Source organism: Anomaloglossus baeobatrachus, chromosome 7 (assembly GCF_048569485.1).
Source record: "Anomaloglossus baeobatrachus isolate aAnoBae1 chromosome 7, aAnoBae1.hap1, whole genome shotgun sequence".
NCBI classification, from domain to species: Eukaryota; Metazoa; Chordata; class Amphibia; order Anura; family Aromobatidae; genus Anomaloglossus; species Anomaloglossus baeobatrachus.
Genome location: NC_134359.1, coordinates 78,267,245 through 78,279,862, shown reverse-complemented (window position 1 = coordinate 78,279,862; position 12,618 = coordinate 78,267,245). Strand labels below are relative to the sequence as shown.

At 50.3% G+C, this 12,618-nt stretch overlaps 1 protein-coding gene across 1 annotated transcript in view; it reads right to left on the bottom strand.

The window, feature by feature from the left end:
- Positions 1 to 12,618, bottom strand: part of LOC142245103 (lanosterol synthase-like) — a 106,985-nt gene that overhangs the window by 77,945 nt on the left and 16,422 nt on the right. The window contains exons 5-6 of the mRNA XM_075317433.1: positions 9,387 to 9,508; positions 3,023 to 3,119 (exon numbers count right to left, since the gene is read on the bottom strand). Of these exons, the coding sequence (XP_075173548.1) occupies positions 3,023 to 3,119; positions 9,387 to 9,508 (219 nt within the window). The remainder of the gene's footprint in view (positions 1 to 3,022; positions 3,120 to 9,386; positions 9,509 to 12,618) is intronic.

Genomic DNA, 12,618 nt, shown 5'->3' with positions numbered 1-12,618 from the left:
CCGACCAGGTAAGTGCGTGTGACGATGCCGTAGCGATAATGTTCGCTGCTGCAGCGATCACGCGATATCGCATGTGTGATGGGGGCGGGTGCTTTTGCGTACGATATTGATAGCAATTGCTAGAAATATCGTAGCGTGTAAAGCCCGCTTTAGAGAAGAGTGGGAAAGGATAATTCACATTACTTTCCCAGCAAGATTATTAGAAAAATACCTGAAGACATGCGGAGACTATATGTAACGCAGAGCGGTGCTGATTAAAGGGAACCTGTCACTAGATTTGTCCCCTATAAACTTCAGCAACGCACAGTGAGCCCTTATATACAGCATTCCAGAATACAGTATATAAGAGCCCAGGCCGCACTGCATAAAGTAAAAAAACAGCTTTTATTACACTCGTCTGGGGGGCGGTATGGTCCGATGGGCGTCGCTGCTCTTAGGGGCACTTTGCACACTGCGACATCGCAGCCCGATGCTGCGATGCCGAGTGCGATAGTGCCCGCCCCCGTCGCAGCAGCGATATGTGGTGATAGCTGGCGTAGCGAAAGTTATCGCTACTCCAGCTTCACACACACACTCACCTGCCGTGCGACGTCCCTGTGGCCGGCGACCCGCCTCCTTGTTAAGGGGGCGGGTCGTGCGGCGTCACTGGACGTCACACGGCAGGCGGCCAATCAGAGCGGAGGGGCGGAGATGAGCAGGATGTCAACATCCTGCCCACCTCCTTCCTTCCGCATATCCTACGGAAGCCGCAGTGAGGCCGGTAGGAGACGTTCCTCGCTCCTGCGACTTCACACACAGCGATGTGTGCAGCCGCAGGAGCGAGGAACAACATCGGACCGTCGCGTCAGCGTAATCATGGATTACGCCGACGCTGCACCGATGATACGATTACGACGCTTTTGCGCTCGTTAATCGTATCATCCAGCCTTTACACACTGCGATGTCGCATGCGATGCCGGAAGTGCGTCATTTTCAATTTGACCCCACCGACATCGCACCTGCGATGTCGCAGTGTGCAAAGTGCCCCTTAGTCTAGCGCCTCCTCTCTCCATCACCTTCCTCCTTATCTGCTCCATGTGGATGACGCATCCTAAATGATGCGCACAGAGTCCTCCACTGTGGTCCTGCACAGGCGCACTTCTCTATACCATGCTGAGGGCAGAGCAAACTATTGTAGTGTGCTTTGACCTTGAGCCAATGCCTCCTCTCTTCTTGTGATCGCCGTCCTCCTTCTTGCTTTGTGTGGATGACACATCCTACATCATCCACAAAGAGTCCTCCATTGTGCTCCTTCGCAATTCTCTCTGCCCTGCTGCAGGCAGAGCAAAGTATTGTAGTGCACAAGGAAATATTAAGACCGCCCACGCATGCGCCCACTATACTTTGATCTGCCCTCAGAGAGCAGTGCGCGTGCACAGAAACGCAATTGAGGACTCTTTGTGGATGATGTCAGACGCGTCATCCACACTAAGCAAGAAGGAAGACAGCGATCGCAAGAAGACAGGAGACACTGGATCAAGGCCAGCAATGCCCATCCGACCAGACCACCCTGCAGGTGAGTACAATAAAAGCTGTTTTTTACGTTATTCAGATTGGTCTGGGCTTTTATATACAGTATTGTAGAATTCTGTTTCTAAGAGCTTATTGGTGGTGGCCGCAGCTTTTAGGGGACAAATCTGCTGAGTGGTTCCCTTTAAAGGGCTCTGTCAGATTTCCAGTGCCCCCAGAACCACTAGTAGTTCTGGTGCTTATCTAGAATCCCTCACTAACAGTCCCTTCATGTAGTACCATGTTTTTCCAAAAATAAGACACTGTCTTATACTTTTTTTGCCCCCCAAAAAGCGCTAGGGCTTATTTTTGGGGGCGGTCTTATTTTTGGAGAAATACGATTTCCAAAAAAACAGACCCCCCCCCCCACTTCCCAGGAGACTCATACTTACCAGACCCTGGAAGGCTGAGTAATTCCGAAATCTTCCCTGTGATCTCCGGCAGCCGCTGCCAGCAAGTATGCTGCACGCTGCCTCCTGCTGCTGGACGGACACACACACACACACATACTCATAACCCAAACACTCATACACACACACACACACACACACACACTCCATCCAGTGGTACAGAGTGCGTCCGTCAGGTTATACCTGTCAGAATCCCGTACATTCTAGCCTCTACCCCAGCCTAAGGGATGGGAGTAAGTCATGTGTCCCAGGTCCTTGCGCTCCACCGTACGGCTTCTCAGGATCGGTATCGCTGGATGTGGTGAGTGTGTGTGAGCGATCTGAAGGGAGATTGTGTGTATGGTGTGTGATTGTGTGTGTGATGTGTGCGGGGGTGCGATCACTACAGGTTCTGCCGCTCAGCGTCTGGTCAGTATAATTGCAGGGTGTCCGCTTTCTATAATGAAGTGTCCTGTAGTATCTTTCTGCACTGATACTTCATTATTGAACCGCGACTAAGGCTTATTTTCGGGGGAGGGCTTATATTTAAGCCTTGCTCCGAAAATGCTTAAAATCCCTGCTAGGGCTTATTTTTGGGGGGAGGTCTTATTTTAGGAAAAACACATTAGCATAAACACATCTTTAGAAAAAGTATTTCTTAAGATTGTTTATGATATGTTAATAAGGTCAGTGACTAGTTGCAGGGGTGTTAGTTCCCTGGCTAGTCGGCCGACTCAGCATGGTATCACACCCCAGTGGGCGCATGCGCGATGCTTTGTACCGATTAGCATTGAGCTTCTTTGACACTGGGTGTATGCGCAGCCGGCTTCAAAGACGCTCACTGTCCACGCAGGATGCGATGTTCCTGACTTCCACACTAACTAGCATTTTTAAGAAGAGAATCTGGAGTAAAAAGAGCATTTGACGGGTAGAAATCCAATGTTTCTGAGGGCAGTGTCAGAGGACTGGGTCTATAGACAATTAATTTTTAGTAAATGCTACCATTATTGGTACAGATAATTATCTCACGGTCACAGTCACCAATAAAGTCATATCAAGTCTGAATAATCCAAAAAGAAACTCACCACATCTCTGGGAATAGAGTGTTCATTCCCTCCCAACTGTACACATTCAGCACAGATAGCCAAAATTTCCCCCAAGAAGGAATACCAATGGCACCTCCTGCAACGAAAGTTGGATACATCGGATCAAGCATGGAAAAAGAAGGGAATTTTGTTTACTTACCGTAAATTCCTTTTCTTCTAGCTCCAATTGGGAGACCCAGACAATTGGGTGTATAGCTATGCCTCTGGAGGCCACACAAAGTATTACACTAAAAGTGTAACGCCCCTCCCCTTCTGCCTATACACCCCCCGTGCTCACGGGCTCCTCAGTTTTGGTGCAAAAGCAAGAAGGAGGAAAAAATTATAATTGGTTTAAAGTAACTTCAATCCGAAGGAATATCGGAGAACTGAAACCATTCAACATGAACAACATGTGTACACAAAAAACAGGGGCGGGTGCTGGGTCTCCCAATTGGAGCTAGAAGAAAAGGAATTTACGGTAAGTAAACAAAATTCCCTTCTTCTTTGTCGCTCCATTGGGAGACCCAGACAATTGGGACGTCCAAAAGCAGTCCCTGGGTGGGTAAATAATACCTCATAATAGAGCCGTAACCGGCTCCGTCCTACAGGTGGGCAACCGCCGCCTGAAGGACTCGCCTACCTAGGCTGGCATCTGCCGAAGCATAGGTATGCACCTGATAGTGTTTTGTGAAAGTGTGCAGGCTCGACCAGGTAGCCGCCTGACACACCTGCTGAGCCGTAGCCTGGTGCAGCAAAGCCCAGGACGCTCCCACGGCCCTGGTAGAATGGGCCTTCAGCCCTGAGGGAACCGGAAGCCCGGAGAAATGATAAGCCTCGAGAATTGGTTCCTTGATCCACCAAGCCAGGGTTGACTTGGAAGCTTGTGTCCCTTTACGCTGGCCAGCGACAAGGACAAAGAGTGCATCCGAGCGGCGCAGAGGCGCCGTACGAGAAATGTAGAATCTGAGTGCTCTCACCAGATCTAACAAGTGCAAATCCTTTTCACATTGGTGAACTGGATGAGGACAAAAAGAGGGTAAGGAGATATCCTGATTGAGATGAAAGGGGGATACCACCTTAGGGAGAAATTCCGGAACCGGACGCAGCACCACCTTGTCCTGGTGAAACACCAGGAAGGGGGCTTTGCATGACAGCGCTGCTAGCTCAGACACTCTCCGAAGCGAAGTGACTGCTACTAGGAAAACCACTTTCTGCGAAAGGCGTGAGAGAGAGATATCCTTCATTGGCTCGAACGGTGGTTTCTGAAGAACCATCAGCACCCTGTTCAAATCCCAGGGTTCTAACGGACGCTTGTAAGGAGGTACGATGTGACAAACCCCCTGCAGGAACGTGCGAACCTGTGGAAGTCTGGCTAGGCGCTTCTGAAAAAAGACAGAGAGCGCAGAGACTTGTCCCTTAAGGGAGCCTAGTGACAAACCCTTTTCTAATCCGGATTGAAGGAAGGACAGAAAAGTGGGCAAGGTAAACGGCCAGGGAGAAACACCCTGAGCAGAGCACCACGACAGGAATATTTTCCACGTCCTGTGGTAGATCTTGGCGGACGTTGGTTTCCTAGCCTGTCTCATGGTGGCAATGACCTCTTGAGATAATCCTGAAGACGCTAGGATCCAGGACTCAATGGCCACACAGTCAGGTTCAGGGCCGCAGAATTCAGATGGAAAAACGGCCCTTGAGACAGCAAGTCTGGTCGGTCTGGTAGTACCCACGGTTGGCCGACCGTGAGATGCAACAGATCCGGGTACCACGACCTCCTCGGCCAGTCTGGAGCGACGAGGATGGCGCGGCGGCAGTCGGCCCTGATCTTGCGTAACACTCTGGGCAACAATGCCAGAGGAGGAAACACATAAGGGAGTTGAAACTGCGACCAATCCTGAACTAAGGCGTCTGCCGCCAGAGCTCTGTGATCTTGAGACCGTGCCATGAACGTCGGGACCTTGTTGTTGTGCCGGGACGCCATTAGGTCGACATCCGGCATGCCCCAGCGGCAACAGATCTCCTGAAACACGTCCGGGTGAAGGGACCATTCCCCTGCATCCATGCCCTGGCGACTGAGAAAGTCTGCTTCCCAGTTTTCTACGCCCGGGATGTGAACTGCGGATATGGTCGAGGCTGTGGCTTCCACCCACAGCAGAATCCGCCGAACTTCCTGGAAGGCTTGCCGACTGCGTGTCCCGCCTTGGTGGTTGATGTATGCCACCGCTGTGGAGTTGTCCGACTGAATTCGGATCTGTTTGCCTTCCAGCCACGGCTGGAATGCTTTTAGGGCAAGATACACTGCCCTTATCTCCAGAACATTGATCTGAAGGGAGGACTCTGTCTGAGTCCAAGTCCCCTGAGCCCTGTGGTGGAGAAAGACCGCTCCCCACCCTGACAGGCTCGCGTCCGTCGTGACCACAGCCCAGGATGGGGGCAGGAAGGATTTCCCCTCCGACAGAGAAGTGGGAAGAAGCCACCACTGAAGGGAAGCTTTGGCTGCCCGAGAAAGGGAGACGTTCCTGTCGAGGGACGTCGACTTCCTGTCTCATTTGCGGAGAATGTCCCATTGAAGTGGGCGCAGATGAAACTGCGCAAAAGGAACTGCCTCCATTGCTGCCACCATCTTCCCTAGGAAGTGCATGAGGCGCCTCAGGGGGTGTGACTGACCATGAAGGAGAGATTGCACCCCTGTCTGTAGTGAACGCTGTTTGTTCAGCGGAAGCTTCACTATCGCTGAGAGAGTATGAAACTCCATGCCAAGATATGTCAGTGATTGGGCCGGTGTCAGATTTGACTTTGGAAAATTGATGATCCACCCGAAACTCTGGAGAGTTTCCAGAGCAATGTTCAGGCTGTGTTGGCATGCCCCTTGAGAGGGTGCCTTGACAAGTAGATCGTCTAAGTAAGGGATCACCGAGTGTCCCTGAGAGTGTAGGATTGCCACCACTGTTGCCATGACCTTGGTGAAGACTCGTGGGGCTGTTGCCAGGCCAAAAGGTAGTGCCACGAACTGAAGGTGTTCGTCCCCTATGGCGAAGCGCAGGAAGCGCTGATGCTCTGGCGCAATCGTGTCTATTGATGCCAGGAAATCTCCTTGGGACATTGAGGCGATGACGGAGCAGAGCGATTCCATCCGGAACCGCCTGGTTTTCACATGCTTGTTGAGCAGCTTTAGGTCCAGAACGGGACGGAAGGATCCGTCCTTTTTTGGCACCACGAACAAGTTGGAGTAAAAACCGTGACCCCGTTGCTGAAGAGGAACCGGGATCACCACTCCTTCCTCCTTCAGGGTGCCCACCGCCTGCATAAGAGCCTCGGCTCTGTCGGGGGGTGGAGATGTTCTGAAGAAACGAGTCGGAGGACGAGAGTTGAACTCTATCCTGTAACCGTGAGATAGAATGTCTCTCACCCATCGGTCTTTTACTTGTGGCAGCCAGGCGTCGCAAAAGCGGGAGAGCCTGCCACCGACCGAGGATGCGGTTTGAGGGGGCCGAAAGTCATGAGGAGGCCGCTTTGGGAGCGGTTCCTCCGGCGGTCTTCTTAGGACGTGACTTAGACCGCCATGCATCGGAGTTCCTCTGATCTTTCTGAGGCCTTTTGGACGAGGAAAATTGAGATCTGCCCGCGGTCCGAAAGGACCGAAACCTCGATTGTACCTTCCGTGGTTGAGGTCTGTTTGGTTTGGACTGGGGTAAGGATGAATCCTTTCCCTTGGATTGTTTAATGATTTCATCCAATCGCTCACCAAACAAGCGGTCGCCAGCCAATGGCAAACCGGTTAAGAACTTTTTGGAAGCAGAGTCTGCCTTCCATTCACGTAGCCACATGGCCCTGCGGAGTACCACCGAGTTGGCGGATGCCACCGCCGTACGGCTCGCAGAGTCCAGGATAGCATTAATGGCGTAGGACGCAAACGCCGACGCCTGATTGGTTAAGGACACCACTTGCGGGGCAGATGTACGTGTTACTGCATTAATCTGCGCCTGACAAGCTGAGATAGCTTGGAGTGCCCATACGGCAGCGAATGCTGGGGCAAAAGACGCGCCTATAGCTTCATAGATGGATTTCAACCATAGTTCCATCTGTCTGTCAGTGGCATCTTTGAGTGAAGCCCCATCTTCCACTGCAACTATGGATCTAGCCGCCAGTCTGGAGATTGGAGGATCCACCTTAGGACACTGAGTCCAACCTTTGACAACCTCGGGGGGGAAGGGATAACGTGTGTCCTTAAGACGCTTGGAAAAACGCTTGTCTGGACAGTCTCGGTTTTTCTGGATTGCCTCTCTGAAGTCAGAGTGATCCAGAAACATATTTAATGTACGCTTTGGAAACCTGAAACGGAATTTCTCCTGAGAAGCAGACTCCTCAATTGTAGGAGCTGGGGGAGAAATATCCAACACCTGATTGATGGTCGCTATAAGGTCATTCACTACTGCGTCACCTTCAGGCGTATCTAGGTTGAGAGCGGCTTCAGGATCAGAATCCTGATCTGATACCTCCGCTTCATCCTCCAGAGAGTCCCCCTGCTGGGACCCTGAACAGTGTGATGAGGTGGAGGGAATTTCCCAGCGACCCCGCTTGGTCGGCCTGGGACTGCGGTCCGTGTCAGAGACCTCACCCTGGGACCTATGGGATACCCCAGGGGCACTTTGCTGTTCCAATTGAGGGGGACCAGGGGTCAAGGATTGGATAGAGCCCGGGGCCTGAATCACCGGTCTGGACTGCAATGCTTCCAGTATTTTAGCAGACCATTTATCCATAGTCTCAGACAGTTTGTCAGCAAAGGCTGCAAACTCCGTCCCTGTCACCTGGACAGTGGTAACAGGTGGATCCACCTGGGCCACCAGTCGCAGAGGCTCCGGCTGAGTAAGTGCCACAGGGGCCGAGCATTGCACACAATGAGGGTCAGTGGAACCTGCCGGTAGTACAGCTGTACATGAGGTACAAGTTGCAAAGTACGCCTGTGCTTTGGCACCCTTGCTTTTTGCAGATGACATGTTGTCTCCTCTGAGAACAACCAGGAGGGTATATAGCCAAAAATCAACAGAGCGACCGTACAGTGCAATGTATAGCCTATAAGCCTATATATATATATACACTTCGGTAATCAGTGGGGCCAGCACCATAGGTGCTGCTTACCGACCGCTCAAAGCAGTTGTGTGGTCACCGGATTCCCTGCCTGGGTCTCCCTGTGTTGTCTCTCCTCTCCAGCGTCTGAATCGCTGACAGGAATGGCTGCCGGCGTTCTGTGGGGAGGAGGAGATCGTGGGCGTGCCCAAGAAAAGTGCGGGAATCCAGTGCCCCACTGCACTGAGTGAGGAGGGAGGAGGATACTAATGTATGCTCCAGCCCTCCGCTGACGATCCGTGCAGCGTCCCGCCCCTTCCCTGACTGGCAGGCCTGTGGGCGGGAATAAACGACACTAGGCCGCATAAGCCGGGGACTAAAGTTATAAGCGCGGCCGGCAATAAGCGCGGCCGCGCGGTAGTCCCCCGGCGCACAAACACACCCAGCAGTGCTGGAAAGTGTCTGGCACAAGCGCTCCATGTCCGGCGCACTAACACACCCAGCCGTGCTGGAAAGTGTCTGGCACAAGCGCTCCATGTCCGGCGCACTAACACACCCAGCAGTGCTGGAAAGTGTCTGGCCCAGGCGCTGCATGTCCGGCGCACTAACACACCCAGCCGTGCTGGAAAGTGTCTGGCACAAGCGCTCCATGTCCGGCGCACTAACACACCCAGCAGTGCTGTAATGTGTCTGGCACCAGCGCTCCATGCGCGGTCCCCACGGGGACACAGAGTACCTCATAGTAGCAGGGCCTTGTCCCTGACGATACTCAGCTCCTATCCTGCAGATTCCCAGGGGCTGCGGAGGGAGCACGGTCCCAGTGCCTAGAGACCGATCCTGGATCCCACTTCACCCAGAGCCCTAAGGGATGGGGAAGGAAAACAGCATGTGGCTCCTGCCTGTGTACCCGCAATGGGTACCTCAACCTTAACAACACCGCCGACAAAGTGGGGTGAGAAGGGAGCATGCTGGGGGCCCTGTTATGGGCCCTCTTTTCTTCCATCCGACCTGGTCAGCAGCTGCTGCCGACCAAGCTGTGGAGCTATGCGTGGATGTCTGCCTCCTTCGCACAAAGCATAAAAACTGAGGAGCCCGTGAGCACGGGGGGTGTATAGGCAGAAGGGGAGGGGCGTTACACTTTTAGTGTAATACTTTGTGTGGCCTCCGGAGGCAGTAGCTATACACCCAATTGTCTGGGTCTCCCAATGGAGCGACAAAGAAATATACTGACATATTTTCTGCAAACGATTGTCAGTTGTGAGATGCGCTGGATTGATGCTAAAAGCTGATGTGAACTTACCCTTACTATGAAGATTGTTGCGGGCGCGGGTCATATCTGGGTCATCCTGTGACACTCCGAGAAGTCGCAAAGAGGTGTAACTGAGCGCCGTGCCAAACACAGTGCTCTTATCTTCAATATGCCTGTGTATAAGATAGTAATTTATTATGAGGAACATAGAAAGAATCAGTACAAATTTTATTTTCTGATTAGTAAAAAAAAATAAAAATAATAATAATTAACGACCAAATTCAAATTTAAAAGGACTCCTTAAAGGGGCTATTTACTATTTTGAACAACCCCTTCTTAATTGTTATATTCCAAAGCATAGACAATACACACATCACTTTTAAAATTAAAGTTAAAGTGAATAACACTTAATATTTCAAAAACATGGCACCTGGTAAGCGGGGGAGATGTTATCTGGCACATGGACAGTCAGCTTTTAAAACTGAATGTCACACCAGAGTGTACAGATGCACAGCGTGCAGTGCACCACAAAGGTAACATCGGGAATGGTGTAGACCAGTGTTTCTCAACTCCAGTCCTCAAGACCCACCGACAGATCATGTTTTCAGGTTTTTCTCAATCAGGTTTTCATTAATGTTGCACAGGTGATGGAATTATTCCCTGTCTAATATTGAGGAAAATCTGAAAACATGATCTGTTGATGGGTCTTGAGGACTGGAGTCGAGAAACACTGGTATAGATGAAAGGCCTTGGTGACAAGGATAGGAGCCACATACTGCAAGTCACTTGAGTTTGTACCCTACGTTCTCTAACGTCCCTACATGGGTCCTTCCCCTTGTCGCCGTTACATGCCTAGTCACTCGCTTGCCCTGAACTCACCCTGGCTAATGAGAAGGCCGGCAAGAACACTAGTCTCAACACTGCAATAATACAACACAAGGAATAGACAGAGAGAAAATAGACACAAAATTAAAACACTCCAAGCTAATCCAATGCAGCTAACACCCCAGCTGCAATAGTCATGACTCCTCTGTTTCTTCCAGAGACAAGCTCCATCCAAAGTGGTCAATATAGAATCAGAATCTATAACCAGCGTTAGTGGGTAAGACATGTGAAATTTTATAGCGAATGGAAGTGGTCACAAAAGAGCTGTACCAGAGATTAAGGCTACAAAGGACAGCCAGATAGGATAGAACCCTTAATCCCTCCAGCACTAAAAGAAAGTACGGTATATTCACTCAAATAAAAGTTGTAGACCTGCGCATAAGGTGTTGTGACCTTCTAGTCCCTGATTAGCCAGAAGTCTCCCCAAAGCAGGACACAGACATGACACTGATATGTTGGAAGTAGTAATAATGGCCAGGGATAGGGATCTGAGCAATTTTGATAAGAGCAAAATTGTGAATGTGATATGACTGGGTAAAAGGTGGGGTGTTCCCTGAATACAGTGTTTACTAACCACAAAAAGTAGTCTAAGGAAGGTCGCCCAGTCAGTAGGTGTCAGGGGATCTACATAATATTAGCAGAGTGGTAATAATGTTATAGTCGATAAGTATTTAGATAAATCCCATCACCACCGGTGTGGTGCACACCCAGAGTCTGCACTTTATGTTACTTATCAATGTGTCCATCACCTTTTTTTCAACAGAAAAGTATCTAAGTACTAGAATGCACGTCAGCATAGAAAATATATGAGATTCCCCCTTACAGGGAAGATGGCGGCTGTGTTATACAGCCAGCACTTTCTCCAATCGCTGCTGTTTAACAATTTAGATATCGCGTTCAATCGCTGATGGCATTCAAACGGTTCCGTAGCCAATGCACACCCATATCACCACCCAACGGGATATATCTGCACGTCCCTATAGTTGCATAATTTCCATTTTTGGGTCAGGACAAAAATGTAATAAAAGGAAATCAAAATTAGGTATGTACCCCAATAAATAAGAAAACAAAAACAAGCCCTCACACCGCTTTTCTGATGAAAAAATAAAGTTATGGGTGTTAGAGGATAGCAACACAAACCAAATATATAAATATTTAAAACAAATTATGATTTTTCTTTTGATCCGCTAAACAAACAAAATAAAAACAACTCGGAAGAATCCTGCTGCTAGGTTTATACTGCACACTGAATGCAGTAAAAAGAAAAGCCCAAAAAGTAATGGCTTTTTTTCCACCCGCCATTTCACTACATTGAGGGGTTTTTCTCCCACTTTTCAGTCATATGGTTAAGTCAATGATGTTAGTCAAAATATTAACTCGTCCCTCGCATTGTGGTCCTGCGCATGCGCACTTTGATCTGCCCTGCTCAAAGCAGATCAAAGTATTGTAGTGCGCATGCACGGGCGGTCTGTAACCTTTTCTCGCTCCTGCGCTTTCCAGTACTGTGATCTGCCCTCAGTAGGGCATATCAAAGGGTGCATGCGCTGGACTGCAGTGTTGGCCTGTGTGGATGACGTAGATGCGTCATCCATACTGGGCTGGGTAGAAGGAAGACGGAGATCACTGCAAAGAGTAGGAGCCGGATCGGAGAACAGCGACACCTAGTGGACCAAACTGCCCTGCAGGTGAGTACTATAAAAGTGTTTTTTACGTTCTACGAGCGACATCCATCGGTGTCATCCACATGGAGCTAGGAAGAAGGACGACGACTGCACAGGATAGAGGAAGCACTGGACCCGTGACCAGTGACTCCCATTGGACCCAATCTCCCCGCAGGTGATTATAATAAAGGTCTTTTTTATATTTTACAGAGTGGCCTGGGCTCTTATATACAGTATTCTGGAATGCTGTATATAAGAGATCAGTGGTGGTGGCCGCAGCTTATAGGGGACAAATCTGGTGACAGGTTCCCTTTCAGGGGTTAATAAATTCATTGTAACTACAAAGTCAACAGAAAAAATACATTTCATACTTATCAACTGACCTTTGGCTTGTGCTCTCATACTCCAACGAGATAAACCTATAAGCGGGCTTTACATGCTGCGATCTCGCAAATCGCTGCCCGTCGCGCACAACCTCGCTTAACCCCGTCATATGTACTTACCTGCCCTGAGACATCGCTCTGGCTGGCGACCCGCCTCCTTCCCAAGGGAGCGAGTCGTGCGGCGTCACAGAGACATCACACGGCAGGCATCCAGTAGAAGCGGAGGGGCGGAGATGAGCGGGACGTAAACATCCTGCCCACCTCCTTCCTTCTGCATTGCTGGTGGAGGCAGGTAAGGAGATGTTCCTCGCTCCTGCAGTGTCACACACAGCGATGTGTGCTGCCGCAGGAACG